The sequence below is a fragment of the Cardiocondyla obscurior genome, linkage group LG21, assembly GCF_019399895.1.
Source record: "Cardiocondyla obscurior isolate alpha-2009 linkage group LG21, Cobs3.1, whole genome shotgun sequence".
Classification (NCBI taxonomy): domain Eukaryota; kingdom Metazoa; phylum Arthropoda; class Insecta; order Hymenoptera; family Formicidae; genus Cardiocondyla; species Cardiocondyla obscurior.
This window is the reverse complement of record NC_091884.1, coordinates 1,879,213-1,902,389: the sequence shown is the minus strand read 5'-3', so window position 1 is coordinate 1,902,389 and position 23,177 is coordinate 1,879,213. Positions and strand designations below refer to the sequence as shown.

The window sequence follows — 23,177 nt, the reverse complement described above, 5'->3', positions numbered from 1 at the left end:
GCGCGCGTTATCGAAGAGATCGAGCATGCAACGTGATATCAGACAGACCGGAAACGATCGGAGGTTCGGTCGTGCGACGAAATCGTTTCGGCTATCGTGTCGGGGCAATCGCGCGAAGTCGTCAATGGGAAGGAAAAAAAATTGGGGTGAGAAATTGAAAAAACAAAAAAATATATATATATAATACTCCAACACACGCGCGCACGTACACGCGTTATGGAGAACCGGGGCGATAACGGGGGAGTCTCCGCGTTGCGTGCCGGCTCGTTTCGTATCACCGCTCGAACGGAACGAAGCGTGATTGCTGGCGCTATCTCGGGACACGCGAGATCGCTCGGTTATACGCGCGCGATCCGACGATAACCCGTGCCGGTCTCGCCACCGATTGTTAACGCGTTAATGGAGTTACTAAATGCGAACGCGCGCACGGTCCCTCAACGCATCGCGCGGCGGCGGCTTTCGGTACATCTCACGTTCCTCCCGTTCTCGACCCGCCACCGCCCTCTCTTTCTACCTTCCAGTCAATAAATAACCCATCGAAATTAACGTGCCTAAGCCGATTAACGCGCCGCGAGTGGAACATCGCAGCTATAACGCTGTCGCGTACTGTGACAATGGACTTGTCGCGTAATATCGATCCGTGCAACACCTTCCGATGCACTTTAGGGAGCTAAGTGGGAGGAGAGGAGAGGATTAAATTTATTTCGGCGTAACACGGCGCGTGCAATTTTCTTACGTGGAACACGGATAAAATTTGGTGGACGGTAGAGAAGGGTAATATTGTACTTTCCCGTTTGAATTAATTCGCTTAAAAAATTTAAATTTATTTTTAATACACGAAATTTATGTAGGTATAATAAAAAATGAGGCTGTTGGGAATCTTGATTTTATTTCTATCTGCGCTTCGCAGTTCGAGTAATAATTTGACGACGCCACGTAATAATTAAAAATTATATATTTAAAAATTGCATTTTACGCTCTGAATGTTACTGAAATTTTTGCGACGAGGATATCTTTAGACAACGCTCGATTGTACCGTGTGTCTTTGCTTTCGAGTCATCATAAACAGTTCAATAAAATGAACGGCGGATTAGCTCGCGTGCAGCAGCCGACGGGGTTTGCTTAGCCTATTACAACTGGGGGGACAATGGACCGACCTGTCGGATAACCCAAATCTGTCGGCCGACTCCGGCAGTTACCGCTGCTCGTTGCCATGATGAGTGGTCGGCACGAGTCCATTGGCGGGGATTCTGAGGTCGAGACGTGCAGTTTCGGTGCAATAAATGATCGCGTCTACGCTGCTTTCCGCATACAATTGTAATGAGAAATGTTTCCCCCAAAGGGACTACAAATCAGCACCTCGGAATCGACGCCAGTTCACATTTCGTACAGATAAGGAGAGAGAGAGATAAATATATATATACATATATATATATTCTGATATCCTTGCGGGCGGCGCTTCCTTCCTCCGGCTACCGGCCAGAATCGTGTAAAATCTCTCGCGGCTCCGCGGCATTTGCGTAATTTTAAATCCCGGCGGACGATTCGCCGGAAGCCGCGGATGCACTTTGCGTATTTAAATGCCACTCGTGATAATTATTAGATTACACTTGGGCGGTGGCTGTTTTAACAGCTGCGCCACGGATCTTCTCGTTCGGTCACCTCCCTCCCCCTCCCCCCCGTCATAAATCACCGTGCCCGCGCGTATTTTCATTCGTCCGCTTTTACTGGTTAGCAAAGATAAGTGACTCGCGCGGATGCGCATCCTTTTAAGTCACGTCATGTGATTTAAGGAACGGCTAGCGGTCGACTTTATGAAAGCGTCGATATATCCGGGATGCTATTTTTAATCCTGTGATGTATCGACTGCACGCAGCCCGGCTGATGGTCGGAGTTAATCGTGAAATATTATTACGCCACAGAAAGCGCACATGCGTTGGCGTTGTTGAACGTAAAAATAACCGATAAAACAAAAACAAAACAACAACAAAAAAAAAAAATAGCGTTGTACGCCGTGATTATCGAGCGAAACTCCTTCGCGAGATTGTCGATCGTCCGTTAGAATTGAGAGATATCATTAAGACATTAATCTTTCACGAGATCCCTCTCTTATTGTGGTTATCGATTTATTGGCCAACGCGTACAAGCAAGGAGGTCGAAATTAATGTCTGAAGGCGGAAGTGGACCATTACGACGACCAAATCCATGGCTTCAATTCAACCGCGACGATCGTCAAGACAAAGGACCCTTGTCCCTCAAAGACGCCAAGTCAGACATCCCACTGGGGGTTTCCTTCTCCCCGCATTTGTGTTCGACGTTAAACCGCGTTTCATACTAATTATGCTAGTTTACAGAACCGCGCGTTTCATACGCCTCTTATAAGCGCTCTCTCTCGTTATCTGTACTTATGAATTATATAATTAAGAAAAATCTGTATTGATGGACGCGCTACTTCAAATATAAATTTGATCGCTTATTTAAAAACCGATCGACGAAAGTCACCGCGTGCAAATAAATTAAATAATTATTTTAATCGAATTAACCATTCTTCGGTCAATATTAAAACACTTCTTCGCGTACATTTCGTAAATTTATTTAGTTCCTTCGAATTCAAGTTTTATCTCGAAGCACGAAGTGGCTTTCCCGATCCAATAAAGTGCGCCGCGTTAATTATCGGAATTTCGAGGGGTAATTCATTAATATCGGTCTCCGGTGATGCTGCATGAATCGATATCGCCGCCGTAAGAAAGTGACGTAGTAATAGAGTGAATAAATGAGGGTGGAAGAGAGAAATAGCGCGCTTCCCTTTCAATAAGAAATCAACAGCATGATAATCAATTTTCGTGTTTTATCTTGGCAACGGGTTTTCATGCACGCTCAATGCCACTGTTACGCTCGCTCGCTGTAAAGGAAAAAAAAGGGGGAAAAAAAAGGGAGAAAAAGGGAGAAAAAGGGGAGAAAAAAAAAGAATCCTCTCAGATGGTACCAGCGGCGTGGTGTGCGGTTTCGCGGAGAGCGCTCGCATTCGCTCAGGCCGCTCTATCAAAATTACTTCGCGGTGTTCGACTTTTCGTCGCCATCAATCTTTCCTGGTTTGACTGCTAACGCGATAATGCAGTTACGGCCGCGCGCCGGGGATCAGGCGAACGTTACGTACCGGCCGGCCCGTCGAATTCGTCATAAATAATTGAATTAAAAGCAACGACGTCGTAAGTGAATTTGCGGATCATCCGACCACCGGGATTTCTGAGTGATTTCACGTAGCCGATTTGCGACAGGTTCGTTCGCGGCATTTGAGGACTTTGCGGACAGTGACTTTTTGTCATTTCGATAGGTTTCCGGAGATCGCGTAGCTTTCTTGAGAACGTAGAACATTTATTTGGCAAATCGGCACACTGACTTTCTGACTGATATTATTATTTGTGCTAAAGAAAAGATATATATATTTTTTATTTATTTTCTTAGTAGCGTAAGATAGTTTTTTTTATAAAAAATGTTTTTTTCTTTTTTTTTTTTTTACGTTTATTTTATTTCGTTTTAAACGAAATTTTAACTATTTTTATAAACAATTTATTAATTTTCTGGTTCAACAAGCCTTTTGTAAAATATTAACTTGATTACGTAACGATTGTGTATTGTATATTTTATCAATTTTGCAAAAAGCATTTGCGTTTTGAATCTCGCTTCAGTTGAATTTTAGAATTGTAAAATATTATTTTCCTCTATTGTACAAGCTATCCAAATCGAATTAGATGAATTTACGAACTGTTTCCTCATGCGAAATTATCAGCGGAGTTTGCAAATTACTTAACGATCAAATAACATTTGTTAATAATATAATATAATTATATTAACTTGCAGTTTATCAGTTAAAATTCATTAAAACCGAAAATTTCGACGTTTCACAAATGCAATGCGAGTCGTTCCGCGAAATACATGAAATGTTACGACGTTACCGCGATATCTTCTGTTACAAATTCCGCGGAATCGTAATTAAACAAAACGATTAAATTGCACAAAATATTAGCAAACAGATTGATTAAGCGACCCGATAAGTACTTTCGAAACTGGCAGTTCAAATAAACCTCATAAACGCAGACACGTCGTTACCGGTGTGGAAAAAAAATAAAAAAAAAAAAATAAAAAAAAAAGGCAATCCTCCCTCGAACGAAAGATTAAATTTTGTATAAGCTATAGATTGCGCCGCGAAAGTATCGATCATGTGTCATCCTGGCGGATGTCGAGATGAAGGTTTAAAATAGAAAGTTCGGAAATACCATTGTTGATCGGCAATATTGAATAACGGGACTTTTGACTCTCAATCATTGACATCCGATTCTATAAATTCCGTAATGATGAAAAGACTATGACGACTGATACCGGGCGGGCTTAGTCGGTTCGGCTCTTATACGAAGAGTTCTTAAGCTCTTGCACTGAATCGCCGTCGTTGTAAGGATGTCCTTTCGAATTGGGGCGGATTTGTCGCGGTCATCGGCTTTTTGCCGGCATCAATCTTGCACGCTTCCGCGGGCGATTTAGCGTACCGTTGCCAAGCCATCGAATACAAGATGACGCAATAGTGACGCGCATAAGAGACGGCTCTAGCGGCGGCCTTTATTCTTCGATCTTATTATGAAATATTGATGGCAGATCGAAATGGGAACGATCAGGAATAAGATCGATCTCGCCCGGAGAAAAGTCGCGAGGGGGCTCGATAAAGACGTCTCTGGCAGGACGCTGTTATCGCGTCTATCTGTATCCAATACGAGCTCGTCGTTTCCATAGAATCGCGTACCGATTGCCGCGCTCTCGGCAGGGTTCAATGCGTCGCGATCATCGATCGCCTTTGCCACCCCGAAGCGACCAAGTGGATGCGCGAAAGGAGGCCATTACGTTCATGTACGTGAATAAATTTGTATGGAGTTGTTCTATGATTACACGGATAAGATTAACCGTGTACTAAGTTCGCCCTGCTATTGCGTTAGGTATTAGCATAATTCCTCATACGCAGGTATTATCCCTACGTAAATTGTGTACGATAAAGAACGAAATAAGAGCGTGTTCCGAATATGAAAAAAAAGGAAAAAAAAAAAGAGTTATTTAAATAATAATATATTCGCTAATAAAATCGATATAAATTAATCACGTAATTAAATGTATACGTATATGTATAATTGAATATTCCCATCGAGGGGTAATTATTTCAAGAAAATTCTGTTTGAGTTGGCGTCATCAAATTATTTTACTCCGTGATCGATAAATAATTGCGACACGCGCTACGTAAATTTTTTTCCCGTCCCGCTTTTCTCTCCGAGGGGCGCGCACAAAGGTGCGGAATGAGAACGTCGAAAAGAAAATTCACGTCGGCCATAAGAGGCATAATAATCATTCCCCAGAAAAATCGTTTTCCCGTACTTGAAAGCTTCGATTGCGACTCGATTCGCCGTATTCGCTGAAAATCGGTCGCTTCCCTTAGAAGTTCCTCGCGACGGCGCAAAGGGCTACGTAAGTTGCTTTCTTACCTCGGCATCGGAAACGGTCCTCTCCGCCAAATTGCGAACTTTGCAGTGCAGAAAGGCGGTGCCGCCCAATTGCACCGTGACGTTAGAAACGGTGTTGTTGTCGTTGGCCTCGCTCACTCTTTGCAGCTCGTCGAGATTGCTGAACCAAAGGGCCTTCCAATCCGACGGGATGTTGTAGGGCACGCGTCGATCTGAGGGAAGAAAGATGACCGGCGGGTATAATCACGGTAATTTAATTAAGTCGATTGTCTTGGCGGAGGGAGGGGAAGAAAGCTCGACAAACGACGCCGCAATTACCGGGCGAGGCTATCTGGCCGCCGGCGGCAAACTTCGTTTTTTTTTCTCTCTCTCTCTCTCTCTTTTTTATCAGGGCAAAGAAAAATAGAAGTTATAAAAGGCAGGAGGAAACGAACGCGCAGCCGAGCCTGAACTTGGCTTTACCTCCGGCCCTCGTGAATTAGAAACTACTTTCCACGCGCTCGGGCCCTTTCTGAATTACCTTGTTATTAAATTTTTTAGGAAGACATCCCGCGCGCTCCGCTCATTTCTTTCAATGTAAATCACCGGGGAAATGTGCAGCGCGAGTTATGGGGCAGTTTGCACATCCCCGTAACGACGGTTCGCGGCAGTATTTGAATAGTACGTATCTCGTTGCCGTATACAATATACATACGTACAATACTCCGACCAAGTTTATGGCGAACGAAAAAAAAAATAAAAAAATAAAAAAAAAATGTATCCGCCATCAAGCGCGATATCTGTATTACTCGCGATATGATATGCGGTTAGCAATAACATAAAATTAGATTATCACGTCGGCCGCAGTTTTCACCGCGCCCGCTGACTTTTTCACTGACGTCAATTGTTTATTCCAGAATATAAAAAAAAAATCGCACGATTTATTTACTTAAATCATGATACGTGGGCGGCGTGCTCGCGATATCGAGCGCCAGTAATATTTTGACTGTGATTTTCCGCATTGTTTGAATAATTTTAGCGCATGCCTCGCCATGCTGCTTCGATAAATGAAATTTCCGATATTTGTGATGCGGCCAAAAAAGCGGAAGACGCGAAAGAATTTTTTTCTCCCTACCGTGTGTATGTGTGCGGGTATATACATGCACGCGAGGGCGCATGCGCTTTGTTAAAATTTTCACGGATACGACCTATTTCCGGGCAGCGCAGGTGATTTAGGATGTTTGCCCTCGACAGCAGATTACGATTCAAGGAGACTGCGCCGCTGGTATGGCGTGCTCGAATGTGCCTGCTTCTCGTCCTGACCTCATTTGAATAATCCATGGATACGTAACGGACGTACATGCCTTTTACGCCGTGCGAACGCGTCCGTATAAAAAAAAAAGCGGGGGGAGGGAACGAAAAAAGAAAGAAAACGAACACGAGATGCACGTGGCGGGGCGCATACACGATGCGCTCACGAAAACGCTGCCGCTCGTGTCGCATTCGCAAAACTTTATTCATGTTATCCTCGGAATTACTATGGATCAAATCTGTCAACATTTGTGGTCCGGTGGGAAAAAAAAAAGAAAAAAAAAAAAAGACCCCGCGATTCAATTTTTCGTTATTTATCCGATATGTAGGTTTAGATTTTTAATAAGTTCTAAGTAAAGAAATCCAACAATCACGTATATAAATGCGCAATTAAATTTGGCAAGACGTGCAAAGTCGAGAAATAATAGATGTACCTTTTAACGAGAGAAATTATAAATGATGAAAGCGAGAGGGAAAAAGAGAAAATATTGATCTACGATGCTCTCCGTTTCGCCGAATGCGAAGGAAAATAAAGGAGACGTAGGGTTTCGCTTTTTAATTCTTTTACCCCGCTTCACTCACTCGCGCAAAATCGTTCCGTTAGCCGTTCCATATAAAATCGAAAATTTATTACCGCGAAATAGAGCTAGCCGCGCAAAATCTGCTGCTTTGTTATAAGCACGTAGGGCGGGAAGTGCACGTCGGGCCGGGACGTGCACCAACGGCGAGTAACACATTCGCGCGGGCATCTTTAATTCACGAAAACAGATACGTTGCACGGAGGAGAGCTCAACTCGCGTGATCCGCGCGAGAGGAAGGCATTCCCCCCGCCGCGCGTTACTTCCCTCACGTGAGTCTCCTTTTCACCGAGGGATTCGATTCGGCCATAGAAAAGTTCGGCATTCTAAACGCCTCACATCCCGATTCTATCTTGTATACAGGTGTGGCGGCAAATCGAGTTCTGGAAGCCTTAAAGTAGCGAGTGCATGTTTGGCCGCCGCTCGCATTCATCAAAGTATCCAAGCGCGACTGAAATACCTGGGGGGGGGAGGAGGGGAAGGGGGAGGGAGGAAGAGAGGTTTCTAGGGACGCCGAATTCCGGAAAGTCCTTTAACCGACCCGTAAAAAGAAAACGGCAAATAAACTGGAAATTTAATCTCCGAAGCGCGAAGTTTACGGTGAAGTTAAACCGAAACTTCGTTAAGCGCGCGCCATTTAATGAGAGGAAAAATATATTTTCGGAAAAATTATGTGGGTCACGTCGCTCCGGTAGTTCGAAGTTTTGTAACCCGCTTCTGTTCCTTTTGTGAACCCCGCCGCGGCACGTAGTTCGCGGCAATCTGACGATAATCTCGCTCGTAAGCAACGTACGAATGTTTATTTACAGGCTTTACACTCCCCCCCGTACCCTCCGCATATCGCGTCAGTTACTCAATTTCGTGTACATTGAACGTTGCACCTGTTCCACGATAACGAAGTTTCAACACTTTATTTAACCAGAAGCGGCGCGAATTATTTAGATCGAAGCATCAGGTACTCGGTTGCCGGGAGTTTCCGCCGACGCAACGCTCCGTTGTCTAATTTAATGCCGGCAAACATCATTGTATGCGGCATAATGAATGAAAATAATTAATTACAACGCCACGCTGATGCAGAGTGCGCGATTGTTGCAGACTCCGTGTTCTGCATCCATCATGTAATAATCCCCGCGGTAAATTATCAGGTAAATTATGGAATACGGGTCTGCGCGGCGGGTGTTGCGTACACGTGTAGGAAGGCGTCGGAGGCCATTGAGGAATTCACTTTTCGTTTTGAGCACTTCAAAGATACCGGGGCGATGAAAACCGGCTACCGCTGCCGGCCGTTATCAATCCTAGCTGGATAGAAATCTTTCCATTAACCGGCACGAATCTAGCGGTACGAAGGTTTTGCACAGCTCACTGTTCGCCGGTTAGTTGAATGCTGTGCACTCCGTAATGGACATCTCTAAAAAAACAAATCTATAAAATCGTTTCTAAAAACAATAGAATTCTATACGCGAAAAAAAAAAGGAATAAATAAAAGCAAGAAAAAAAAGGGAATCTGCGTTTACAATAGAAAACGATTTAGGTGGTTCTCGACATGTTCGCCGATTGTTAAACTATTTCGGTATTTTACCTCAATACAAGAATTAAATTAATGGGCCAATTTATTTACTCAACTGAGGATATTAAGTTGAGAGGCTTATTTTATTACTTCGAATATCCTGCTCCGCTGCTTCATTATGTTATTTCATAAATTTTGCAGTAATATATTAAGATTTAATTAATTACGGTACATTTCGATTTTCGTGTCTTGTCGAATTTTAAAAGCATCAAATCACGAAACAAAAAAAAAAAAAAGAAAAAGAAAAAAAAAAAAAAAGTAAAAAGAAAAAGTAAAAAGTATTGTATGAATTTCCATTTTATTTGTCCTCATTGCGCAATATTACGTGCGATTTGACTTGTCAGTCGGTTATCCGTGTTTGAAAGCATAATGGAGATCTCTAGAAAACAAAGGGGTATGCGTTACGCTATAGTAAAGGGATAAGTGGGCCGCGCACGCGGATGCATATACGCAGACAGAAGCAATTGGGTAGCCCAAATGCGCGAATTCCTGAAAAACACGTTCGCTCGACTGCGGACAAAGGATCTGCGCGCGTGCGACTGAGCGCTTCACGGGTATGCTTTGTATGCCCTCGCGCTTATTTTATTGAACGTGTAATTTAGCCCTGCTGACTCCGTACACGCACATTTCTCTCTCTCTGCTTTCTCTGTCCCTTCAGGTGCGTAAGCCAAACTCGGTTTGTTAGTATTTGGTCGCTTTTGTTTGCGTCGTCCCATCAAAAATGGAGCATAACATCGCCCGGGGTCTCAAATTTTTACGCCGTATTGGCTCAATCTCGGAACAATCTGTGGTTTAATTTTTCTTTCCATCATCGCTATTACATCAAAGATAAAAATTCAAAAAGTCGTAGCTTACTTCGGCGATAGTCCCACCCGCTTGTTAGGAAATCAATAAATGCTTGCATGCGTCTGACAGTGTACATATATTTTTTTTTCTCTCTCTTTTTCTTCCCTCCCCCTTTCTATTTCGTGTCGTTCGATCAGTTATGTTCTATCGATGTTAGCAAAGTAAGACGACGAAGCGAGGCAAAGAAGTTGAAAACAAAAAGGAAGCGAAAGAGATTGAGCGTGAACCTGCAATAAAAGTAAAAACGGCGAAACTGGGGAAACGGGAGCAGCGGGAAATGGGGGCGCAAAGGGGGGGAGAGGGAGGGGAAAGGCCGAGGGAGAAAGACGAAGCGAACGGGGAGAGTTTTGTCAATCGGGAGCGTAAAGGGGGGTGAGTAAAAGGATGCCGGACGGAACCGAGAAAGAGGAAGCGACGGCGGCTTCGGACAGCGAGGAGGAGCCGTATGTATAACAGTAACCGAAATGCTAGCCTGCATCAGGGCATTACGTCTGCCTATCCGCCGCCTTAAACGTGTAGCCCGGCGCCGCCACCTGCATACATACATGTAGTTTGCATAGAAATGGCACACGTCATCCCGCAACGCGGGTGGGTCTTTGCTTTATAAGGTAGCGCGCGCTCTCTGCGCAGATTACTATTCACCAGCTCTCCCGACCCATCTCTCGGGTATGAGGTGACCGTCGAGTATCCGACAGATAGTGTATATTCTTCGAGGCTCTCCGCAGGGCACTCCCTCCCCCTCGTCGACCTTCCCCGGCCTTTACGTTTCAGTCGTTCGCGACGGGTGATTTTCGAAGCGACGTGTTCCGCGTTCCATTCCCGTCACGCGAAGTCACTCAGGTGTTTCGATTTTTCATTCGGCTTGCGCCGATACCCCGATGCGATTGAACTTCTGGATGGATGGCCAGAAATTAGGACGCGTCGATTCTGACCTCGAAATGACAACGAGCATTTGCCCGACAACTTAATGAGGAATTGATCGGGACAATAAGTTCGTCAACGTCGGCGCGATCAGGTTGACTTTTTTTTTTAATTAGCGATAAAATCGGGATTTCCCTTTCTTTCTTTTTTTTTCCTCTGCTGGTGAGAAACGTTCGTAAAATTATACATGATATTGCACGGCTGTAAAAATTGCAAATTTTTTTACAGTTCAGTATAAAATAAGTTTTCTTTTTTTTTAATGAGATAAAAAATGCAAAATTAACTATATACTTTGGAAGCTTAAAGACCGATTGATATTCCGTTTACTTTTTCTCTTTCTCTTACTCCGTTGAATTTTATTCGACGTGATATCAAATTAAATCCAAAACATCGAAATAATCGAAATCTTGGAAGGAACGAATATTTGCTCTAGTTGTAATCCGATATATTTCGCGACGTGTAAAATATGTAGACGTGACAACGCACTTTAGAAGAATATTTTCTCGGCTCTTCTCTTCTTCAGTCCAAAGGTGCGACGAACGAGATAGCGAAGAAAAATGCGATGTTCTTCTTGAAGCATACGGCGTATGAAAAAGACCCGTCTGTAAAAGACGCGGTGTATACGTGTCTGTGTTTTTCATTCGCCCACGCGATTGCGTTCGAGGATGAATGAGGCATATAAAACACACAGTAGATACGGGCCGTTCTGGTCAGACTAAGTGGAAGTGATTTACCACCGTCGCGAACCGATAAATTAGACATTTTTTTGAAATTGTGACCGACGATAACGGTTCCGCCGGGTAATTTTAGAATATCAAAGCCGTTATTTTAAGACTCGCATTACCTTCTTTCCTCGAAATTGGCTGCCGCTTTGCGTGTTATTCGAGCTTTCAGCTCGGAATTTTTCCTACCGTTCTGTTGACTTTTAAGACTTTGCGTTACACATCATCGTTTGAGTACGATACCTAACGAGAACGCGAGATGTTATTCAAAAGTTTGTAATGTATATAAATGCTTATGAGGAAAGTTAACCTGCGTTGATTAATATTTAAACAATTTTAAATAAAGAATTATAGTCGCGTACCTTGAAAAGTACTTCGTGACAACGGTTTTTTTTTCTTTTTATTCGCGATAGAGAAAAGTAATTATCTTCGAACGAGAATATTAAACAAAATCTGCCGGAGAATTTAAGGTTCAACGTACATTGCAATTGACAATCGTCGCAGTACCTTTTTATTTATTGACTGATAAAACAGTAGTGTTTTCGACAATGTGCATGCAACATCTTAATGAACTAAACGTACCGTAATATATGCGAATAAAAACCTTTGGCTATTGAATTGGTAATGCATGCTAATGAATTTTCTTCAACTTGTACTTCGCCCGAGAAAAATCACCAATTGAAGCAAATTGTTTCGTCGTTCAATGAGCGCAAGATTTTTTTTTTTTTCCCTCCCCGTCGCCGCAATCGACGTAGAAACCTGATGATTAAAACATGTCGCGATTGTCCATACAATTATTTTGCTTGTCTATGTACACAAACGAGAAAGAAAAAAAAAAAAAAAAGAAAGAATTCATCATAAAACTGGACTACGTTCTTTCTTCGCTCGTAAATTCAATAAACCCAGTACAAAAATAAAAAAAATTGAAGGATTCTCAAATTCTTTATAAAATATATAGAGTACAAAAAAACATTTATCTCAAATAATATAAAAAATATTCTTATTATTACGCAAGCCTACAAAAAAAAAACTCTGCGCTAACAAACTAATTAGGACAGTCTTAGGAATTATTATTTAACCCGCCAGATTGCCAACGCAGGATACTTTTTTTTTTTTTTTGCGAGCCTGTGATTTAAGATATCACTTCAGTCACCGCGCAATTATATTACTCTTTAATTATTAATACTGCTTCACTTTAATTATCAATACTGCTTTACTTTCTTATCAAACAACGTAAGTGAGCGTTCGTTAATGCCGTGGCGCATGGATTGCAAAGCAATCGCGCTGTGGATAACCGCAACAATGCGCGGGCGGGCGTATTACTCGGTCCTTTCGTTATACGGCACGTTGTGCCATCATCGTTTCTGCAGCACGTATAGCTGGCTTTTATACATCAGATAATCCCGCGGATAAGCTATCAGCCCTTATGCCAGAAAGTAGGAGAGTCAAAGCTAATAAAGCCGAACGCAAATGCTTTCCCTGGGCTAAGATTATAGAGGCGAAATTAATGCAAAGTAGAATGTGTATTTTCATTTGAACGAAACAAAATCATCGTAATTTGAAAGCTTCTGCTTCGCGTTTCATTTATACGTGATAAACCCCCTCCCTCCTCCCCCCTCTTCTATTTTCTTTAAAACTTAAATTTGCGCGCTTTCTTTATTTCAACGAGTTCATTTCTGTTAACGCTCATTACGCTCAACGTATGCCAACAAATTTCAAACTAAAAATTATCACAAAAATTTCTATTAAAAAAAAGAAAAAAAAAAGAATAAATAGTAAATACTTGACCTGCTTGAAATATTAACGTGAAAGTTACAAAGCTGATCTAAAAGAACATTCACGAAGTACGTACGCAATCATTATATTTACGATGCGGCTTTTCATAGCTTTCAAACAACAAAAAAAAAAAGAAGTTATTAACTTTTCAGTTACGGTCACCGGGCAAATGAGACCGCGAGGAGACGAGTCTCAATTTAAAAAAATCGGCAATAATGAATAAAACAAACATCGGTCGTTAGTCTTCAGTACCTAACTGCGGCTCGTGCGAAAGTTAAATTGCACTCTTGCGATAATAAATATCGCGATAATCCTACTTCTCTCTTTCTTTTTTTTTTCTCCCCCTCTCCTACGCCAATGGCATTGTAAGTATCGCGCGACACGCGAATGATTTATCGCAAATGACGTTAACTAAGCGGGCCACGCCGGCTCGCGAACGGGTGTAATTATCCGCGCGATCGCGAACGATAACGAGACAGTAATTGAAGCGCGATAACGTAATAAAGTTTCGTCTACGCGCGGCCTGAATTGTTTTGCGATGCATGCCCGCGTTTGACGAACGGTCCCTTTAATATTTCGTCGGTGAGGGACTGTGCGTCCTCGGCAGGAAGGGCGAAAGCGCGGGGTGGATTCGGGGGAGGGAAAAACCAGTGAAACGGATGGATAAGCGTTCGCCAGTTATGTGGAAATTAAATTTTTCGCGTGTATTATCATCCGCGCCTGGCTATCCGATTTTTTTTTTTTTTCTTTTTCAAGTATCACGTTATTCGCGCGACAAGCGGCGTAAATATCGGCTCCCTGTTTATTCTACGGCGTATCGAAATCAACGAATGGAAATTTGCATCGTTTGCACACGTAATTCCGTGATTGGAGAGATGTAAGTAATAATAGTCGAGCGTTTAAACGTTCGGCTGCGGCGGTGCGAGATTGATTTACCCGCGTTTTTTTTTTTCTTTTCCTTTTTTCGCACTTAAAATAGGTTAATAATGGTTTTCATAATTTCACCGTTATCTGTACATCGATCGGGTCTCGCTGCTCCAAATCGATAGATTTATCGTGTATTATTACTTGTCGTTTTATTTTCAAGTTAATTTCGGTAATTATTCGATATCGGTATTCGCGGTTCAACATTTCGCGGTCGCTTCGTCAAGTTCACGATTAATGCGATTAATAAAATTGGCATTGTTTTTTCCTTTTTTCTTCTCTTTTTTTTTTAACTTAAAATAACTGCGACACCGAGCTATCGTCGCGTCGTAATGATAATGTGAAAAACGTTATTAAATTCGTCAACTGCGCTCCAGATTTAATCAGGAATTTTTCCAACGGGCTGACGATCTTTCTCTGTCCAACTTAGCATGAGTAGACGACGTAGCGTGATCCATTAGACGTTAAAAGTAATGAATAGTAATGAGATCCAACTAAAGCTGTAGGAAGGTAGACAACGACGGCCGAAAGCAGTGTGATTTCACATTGCATGCATCTTCTTGACTCCGCCGTCATGATTCGGGGGGGAGAAAAATAAAGGCTCGAGATTACAATTTAACTTTAACAGATTAACATTTAATTAATAAAACGTTATGTAGCAAGCGTCGTGATAATTTGAAAAATTCTCTCTATTGTATCCTTTTATCTCCGATTAAAGCAGAATTACAAGATAAAGAAAAGAAAAAAAAATCGGGCGATGAAAAGAGCGCTCGTATCCGACTTCGCGAAGAAATAGATTACTTATCACATAAATGTTTCGAAAACGTCTGTCGAAAAGCGACGTATTGCGGCACCATGGAAAATATCAGTACGCGAAACTGTATTTATTACCGCGGGAAGAAACTTGCGGTGTTTCTTCTTCGACGACACTGCGAAGACTTGGTCACGGCGACGCGAAACTTCATCGTCGCGACTTCTACATCGGGGCGCGGCGTACGCGAGAAGAGTAAGAGAAAGCAAAAGACGTAGGGAGTTACGCGATCCAAAATGGAACGAGAGGAATTTGAAGGCGAGAAAGATTAAGTTAGAGCGAGTTAAAGTATAGATAGAAATATATAGGATATAAAAAGAGCGGTATAGATAAAGAAAAAAAAAGCTAAGAGTGTGGAGAGTAGAAGGAATCGTTGTCTTTGAAGACGACGAAGAGACAGCGAACGAGAGAGAAAAAGAGAGAGAGAAAAAAAAGCGGAAAGCGGAAAGCAGAAAGAACCGGGCCGGTGCTGCGAGGTAAGCGGAAGAAGAAAGACGAACGTGAACGCGGCGGTCGAGGGAACAGAGAGGACGAGGAGCACTTGAGACTGAACTTTGTATGCTTTTGAATGCAGGGCATAAGCTACCTGTCTTTTGTTTCCGCGAGACAATGCGGGAGCTTACACAAGGTCGGAATGACGGGGAGGGCCGCAGAGCGGGCTCCTCTCTTTTTTTTTTCTTCTCTCTCTCTCTTTCTCTCTTTCTTTCTCTCTCCGGCTCGCCTAGTTTAGCCGGATGAACTTGTATTCTTTTTCCACGAGCTCTCGAGTATCCTCGATGCGCGGCGGCCACTTTTCAGAAGCAGGATGCGCAAGCCACACTTCTCGCGTGATCGGATAGCTTTTCCCCGAAAGTCACCTCTTTACCTCGAGCAACTCTACACCGTATTAAAACGATCTAAGGTGGAAATTGCGGTGGGATTTTTTTTTTTGCTGATAAAAATTTTTTAAGACGTAATAAAATTGATCATTTCGCTCGTATGGATCTTTACCTTTATCCGAGACGGTGCTTTTGTTTCGAAAGTTTCGCCTTCTCTTGTTTCTCTTTCACGATAATTTTTTTTTTTTTTTTTTTCAAATTTGTTTTTTAACTCCCGGAAGATTTCGCCGATCGCGATAAATAAGATACTGTAAAGCTGCGAGGATAATCGTAAGTAAAATATTTGAGACTTTACGTTAGACGAAATGCACAAACTAGAATCCGCATAAAGTTAGTGATCGATAAAATAATTACCTTCCGCCAGATCGTGTCGTATTGTATTTTAATTTACTTGTATTAAGAGTATTAAGAAAACCGATCATAAAAATTAGTTTAACGTTCGCGAGAACGATATCCTTCGACGTAGAGCCTTGCCTGGCGAGACTCCATGCGTCAATGGTCGTTGACGTCTCTTTAGTCACCCTCTCGATATCGTTACGTGGAGATAGATCGCTAAAATAACAGGCACGAAGACGAAACAGAGGGTCGGGTAGGGTCACGCAAAGCGTCTGCTTACCGCCGCTTTAATTGGGATAACAACTCGCATCAAACGTCGACAGGGCTTTGCGTTGTCGGGAAGCGCGATAAATACGAGCAGTGAAATGCTCGTGATTACGTAGTCGAGTGATGCCGACCGACTCTCCGTCACAAGCGACCATCAAATCCTCTTTCAGACGGCAAAGTAGTAAATCCTCTTTAATAACGTGTATATGCGTGCTCGGGTGCGGGCGACTCGGCTCGAAGGAGCCACGGGCAACGAAAATGGGCATAGTCTTGCCGGGGTTGTATAATTACGTTCACGTAATTGCGGCCGCTTCCGGTTCACGAAAAAGCATTTCCTCTCTTGTTTCGGATGGCAATTGCGTTCCACAATGAGCAGCGAATGCATACGGCGGCGGTCATACGTGCCAATTAATAATTTTAACGAAGTTCGCTAACGTACTAGGTTCGCGAAAAAAAAAAATAATAATAATAAAAAAAATGCGAACGTAAATACAAACTATTACCTTTACATTTTTTTTTTTTTTAATTCTTTTTTTAACCGACGTTGTGAAAATAATGACAAAATCTGAGCGAGTTATTAATAATCAAGTTAAGGTAATAAATACCAACAAAAATGATCCTTTAATTTCATGTCGGTGCAATAATTGAAACGATAATAGGGAGTCGAAACTTCATCAAAAGTTTCATGCAATTCACGCAGCACGTATTAAATGTATGTTATAGAATTTTAAATTTTGTAACAAAAGAGAGAAAAAAAAAAAAACATTTTACTTTTATTTCATCTGGTCGTTCGACTACGCTCTATAAAAGTTTGAATTTTAAGTTGAATTTACTTAACAGTTGTGCGTGCAATTCGCGAATCCAGTTTTACCTATCAATAGACGGCTATATTTTGTATTTTATTTCGAGATACATGCGCGCCTACGATGAAGGAGGGAATAATAAAAAAAAATAAAAATTCAAAAAAGGATTTTTCACGTCTAGGCGTCGTTATCGAGGGTAATCCACAAATCGATACCAGGCGTATGCTCGTTTCGTAGGTAGGATTTTTCCATATAAATTCTACATATTCGGTGTATTTCGACAAATCTAAACACGGTAGACGGAAATACGAGGCGTGTAATACAAATAGATTAAACACTCTCGTTGTCTTCGTGCACAAGTAACACGTTATTTGTGCTCGCGAACAAGTCCTTAAAGAGAAACCAAGAAAATTTTAATCTTAAACTTTCGCAATACGTAAAAAAAAAAAAAAAAAAATAAAAAAAATTAAATTAGAAAACTAAATAAAAATAAAAATTATAAAACTGTCTTAAATAGTTATCCGTTTTCAATTTTCTTCTTACATAATTTTACAAGTTTCGTTCTCTATACAATTCGAAATATTTCGCACAGAGCAATATATCACGGTAATATATTTTTTTTTCCCCTCCCACGTACCGAATATATTTATACAGCGCGAGCTTTCGAAAGTTCGCGATTGTGATTAGTCCTGCGAGAACAAAATCTCGGGGGGAGCGCCAGCGTGCCTCGCACCTGAAGAACGTTACTGTAGCCGGGGACAGGATAAACGATGGAGCACCGCAATAAATCATACCAGCATTTTTCAATATCGGTCGGGCCGTGTTGACTGAGCTTAAGGCGGAGTGTCCTACTTGCATTCTCGCCATCTCGGTTTTCCGTGACATGCGGCGTAAAAGATATTCCGCGGATGTAAATATACCGCGGCGTCGCAGTTTCAATATATCGCGCGGATGGCTTTATTTCGGTATTACCTTCGGACTCGCTCGTTTATCTTGTGATAAAAGTTGGTGCGCGCCAGGTAACCCCGGCCACGCAGGAGAATATATCCGAGATATTATTTCGATATACTTACTTCAAGCGAAGGGGAAAAAACCTGAAAAATGCAAAACTTTCGGGATTTAACTCGCCTCCTCGATTATAATAACAATAAAGCGCCGCGGCACGTCAGGCGTAATCTCGAAGTAACGCCGTTTACGACACGCGATACTGAAAAACGTTTCCTCGCCCGTAATCGCTTTACAAGGCACCGGTTTTCGAAAGCGTTTATCCGCCGCGTAAGAATAAATATATAAACCTTCGCGCGGAAATCGGTTTTCGAAGGCGCTAGTGATACATTCGAGTCGCGCGTTTACGATAAGTAGCCGTGCGTGTCTCGCGCGTCCCGCACGTCGACCGTTTATTCGACCGAGAAAAAAAGAGAAACGTTTGCGTAGAACGGCGCCCGATATTCCCTAGGCTTTCGCCGAGAAATTGGTCTCCCGAGGTCGTCATTTCTGCGGCCGTGTGTTACATACCGAGTTTACGATTATAACCATCGGCTATCAGGACTCCATCCTAAGCTCGGGGGGTTCTCCGCCGCCGAGGTAGCCGGGGTAACTGCCGGACCCAACGGCGACGTTATTAAGCCGGTCAATATACGCAACCGTTACACGGTACGCCATATTTCGCCTTTACCATATACAATATCCCGGCGGCCGTTGCCTACGGTACGGAAAAAGAATTCACGATAGTGGTCAAGCGCGTTGAGCTACACGTCACGGCCAGATTATTGCGCACGTGGCTAAAAAGCGTGGCGCGCCCGCGTAAATGGAATCGCCGAACGCCGTAATTTTATTTTTTTTCCCCTATGTCGAAATATCGCGCTGCAAATAGAACGATATTGCGACGTCACGGCGCGGCGTTACGGGATGTTGCAGGGTCGCTAATTGGACGGGCGCGGCGATGAAAGTTAATGAAACGTACGTGCAAAATATGATTGAGCTGCGAAGGAAGTTATTGTGTTTCCCGTAATTTCTCTATAGAGCCCTTTTTGTCTTCGAGGGAACCCCGCGTGCGTTTTTCGGAATGTAAAAGATATTAAAAAAATAAAAAAAATAAAAAAGTAAAAAAATTAAAAAAAAAAACAAGACAAAACATATTTTTAACGATAGTTGCGCGAACTTCGTTTACCAGCGAAACTAATCTGGTACATGCAAAGATAACGAGCTTTTTCGCGCGGCGTAATACGAAGTTGTAAACACATCCGCGGGTAAATGTTATATTCCTCCGTAACCGCTTGCATTTTTCTTTCGGATTTTTATACGTAAAACTTAGGTAATCGAAGTAAAGCTTTCATATCGCTCATCTTTTCCGCGAAGAGGCAGTCCGCGACAAAGCAGGGGCTGCGAATCGCGTCGCCCTTCTTCACGGTTCGACGAACGTTCGTGTGAAATCCGTCGAATTGCACTCGCAATTATGGAGCAACCGGTGAGAGACTATAAAACTCCCGCTACCCGTGGGGGATTACCGCTGCGATTGCCGCCCTCGACTCGAAATCACGCGTCGTAAGATATTACGATAAATAATCCCCGGAATGGAAAATTTATTTTACCGCGTCTTATACGGTCGATTTTATAGACAGCAAATAAACCCGTCTCGAAGAACGGATCAGCATCTGGTTTGAGCGCCGCCGCGAATCTCGGCGGGGTCGCGGAGAAAGAAGTTTACGATACAAGCTATTTATATGTATATGGCAATCTTTTATGAAGATAACGGAACACACTATATATCTCGAATAACGAACTGACGCGAATGTATTTATAATATATATATATATATATTTTTTTTTTTCCCCGTTGAGGGAGATATTCTATTTTGCTGCGAGGAGTCGGCGCGCGCGTATCAACATCGACGATTGAAATTTGTTACCTAATCGCCGTCTAATTATCGACAAATGTAATTTAGCAGAGGAACTTAATTAACGTTGCTCGTTGGACGTGTCCACGTCGCACAATCGAACGGGGCTCTAAACGCAACATATGCGCGCTCGGCAAATGTTTGCCAGGTCAAAACAAATGGCGCGTCTTTCTCGCAATCGTACGCGGCAGCGCTCGGTGTAAATGAAAATTCGTCATGCGAAAACGCAACCGGGCCGGTTTGCGCTCGCCGGATGTATATTCGAACAAATACGATGCCGGGCGCCGTCGGGATTTTGATCATCCGCACACGGCGAGCGCCGATCGCGAGGGTGTCTGGCGTCCTTTAGAATCCATTTAAGATAAGCTCACTTAAGATAGGATAAGTGCGGGCTAAATCCGTCACGCCGTGACGGAAGGAGTTGTCTCGTCCGGAGGAGCCGACGTCGTAAATCCATCCGCGCTCGCTTACCTGCATCGCCGTGGATTTTTCTTTTTTTTTTTCCTTTCTTTCTTTTTTTTTTCGGCGTTACGACCGACGTATATTTTATCAGGTAACGCGCGGGGACGGCGGACGCGCGAAGGGTTCTATGCATTTTTCATAGTCATTTGGATATATGCGCGATATTAAACGACACAGAATTTACGGCGGTATAAATGCCGACGTTGGCGCCTGCGCTTGATGGTTGATTTTTTTTATTAAGATTTAATAGCCTCGGTACTTGGAGCACAAAAATTTTCACGGTACTTTAATTTATCAAGAGATAAGTAAGAATAATGTCGGCCGCGAGGTAGCGTAAGAGTCCCTTCCGAAATCTGTTGTAAATTATCGAGCCCACCTAATGCTCGAAGCGCCGATGACTCGTCCCAATTAGGGGCGCCGTAATGGATGATTTAACTCTTTTAACAGCCCCGGAATATTTCACGTAAACGAGTGTTCGATGCGTAGGCGCGGGATTAATTTTTTCTTTTTTACGTACGTATATTATATTTTTTTACTCGTACTGGACTTTACTGAGCGCGTGTTATTTACTCTCGTTTTTTTTCTAATAGAAAATAATTTTATATTTAATAATTATTAACAACGAACTACGACTATTTTTGTAGTCAGCTAGGCCAGCTATGCGTTTGTCTGTCGCGTTAACGCCGCGTCGTGGCTCGCAAAGCACGGCGTTCGCACCGATGTGCCCGACTCGCCGACCAGGCGCGGTTGAGGTAGGTCAGATGGCGCCCTGATAACCTACTTTTCGAACTATCCCTTCTTTCGTGCCTCCACCAGCGACCGAATAATGGGCCGTATGACCGTGTACTACGCGTTTCGTGCGCGCGGTGTCTCGTCACGCTTGCATGTCCCTCCTAACATTTCGATTATTATTAATTATTAATATTTTTCTCGGTCTTATTTTTTTTTATTTCGCTCCGTGGACGTAATCTCGTCGTGGTGGTTGATCGAGCTCAATTTTTTCTTATTTATTTATTTTTTATTTATTTAAGAACGTTAATCACGATATTAATCAAGTCAAATGTTTTTCTGTTTCAGAACGATTTCAGTTCAGTCATCGACGGCATCATCAAACTCCGCTGCAGCTCATCAGATTGGTAAGTCGCATGTTTTTTTTTACTTTTTTCTTTAATGCGTTTTCGAGAAAAAATGAAATAATAAAATAATAAAAGTTAAAAAATTAAACTAAGATTTATCCTCGCGGGACGAAGTAAACCAAGCGAAAGGATTTGCAATCGCGGAAAAATGGGAAAAAATTCAATTCGATCTAACGCGACTTTTTTTTTTAGATAGGATAGGTATCTAACTTAATTAATAAAATTAAAGCTGATATCGTAACAAAAAAAATTTCTCCAAACTTTAAAAATAACGAAAAACTAGCTTTTTCAAAGTAACTTCAGAACAGTGCGAAGTCTAAATTTCTTTTTAATATAATTGAATTATGAATATAATATAATTGAATTCGTTATTTCCTTTCCACACTGATATAGCGCTCGTAAAATATTAAAGAAGATATTAAATCATAGATAAGAATAAGTATTTCAGTACTTAAATACCGTATTAAATGTCAGGGAAATCTTCGATTTCACTATTCGTATAAAAGGATAAAATTGATGAATATCTAATGACCGTGCTCTTTATGACAAATGTCCGTTTCGAAACTAAGCTCGACTTAATAATCCTCATGCTACATTTCTACGTCTTTATCCGCGGAACTTCGAAAATTGGAATCTAGATTCAGGAAACGTGTTTCTGTAAAAGCTCATGTGATAAGATAACATCCCTCCATGACATGCAGAATTTAGATACCGTGTCGCCGCGGTACGACAAGACGCGGGATAAAGTCCCTCCGTAAAGCGCGTTGCATCTCGAACTTTTGCGGAACTTGCCGTTTCCACGTCCGCGGGTAGTTAAAGTTTGGTCGATAGCTGCACGAAAGCTATTTACGAATACGCTCTCTCGGTCGACCGCGGACAGGGGATGCCTCGATCGTGCCAGGTGTGCTGCCGTTCTCGCTCATCTAACGGCCGCTTCCGTAAAAGTACAGCTTTTGACAGGAATTTAATAACTTTTATGAAACCCGACGGTGGCCCATTAACGCTTATCGTGGCTTACCAGCGTCCGCAATTTTTTTTTTTTTTCCTTTTTTTTTTCCACACGGGTGGTCTCTGCAAAAAAATGCATCACCGCGGGTACCCCTGTCTCTTTCGCGGTTTCCTTCAGTTTTTCCCACGGAAGATCTCGGAGGACCGTCGCGACGGCACTTCCAACTTGGGAGGGCACGTTATTCGCGTCTCTAAATTATACGACCGTTGTGTACGTAATAGCAACAATTATGTTTCGCATTACGAGCGTGAAAAAGGTGCACGTAAAAAGCACGGTTACTTAACAGGCCGGCGCGTAGCGACTGCTGCATAATTTCAGGAATACGTCATACGCTCGAGTCAATAGAGACCTATCGTGCTTTAAATTTTATTAACTTTATTTTTTTTTAATTTTTTTTTAAAATTTTTTTTATTTTTTTTTTAATTTCTCGCGGTCGAAATCAATTCAACGTAGC

At 42.4% G+C, this 23,177-nt stretch overlaps 1 protein-coding gene and 1 long non-coding RNA gene across 4 annotated transcripts in view; one reads left to right on the top strand and one right to left on the bottom strand.

The window, feature by feature from the left end:
* The window catches only part of Dpr12 (defective proboscis extension response 12), a 229,186-nt gene that overhangs the window by 86,427 nt on the left and 119,582 nt on the right, over positions 1–23,177 (bottom strand). For all 3 annotated transcript variants that reach the window (XM_070670642.1, XM_070670643.1, XM_070670641.1), the window contains exon 3: positions 5,523–5,713. In XM_070670642.1, coding sequence (XP_070526743.1) covers positions 5,523–5,713 — 191 coding nt within the window. The remainder of the gene's footprint in view (positions 1–5,522; positions 5,714–23,177) is intronic.
* Positions 1–23,177, top strand: part of LOC139110701 (uncharacterized) — a 53,526-nt gene that overhangs the window by 12,075 nt on the left and 18,274 nt on the right. Inside the window, exon 2 of the long non-coding RNA XR_011547035.1 lies at positions 21,656–21,714. This is a non-coding gene — a long non-coding RNA (uncharacterized lncRNA). The remainder of the gene's footprint in view (positions 1–21,655; positions 21,715–23,177) is intronic.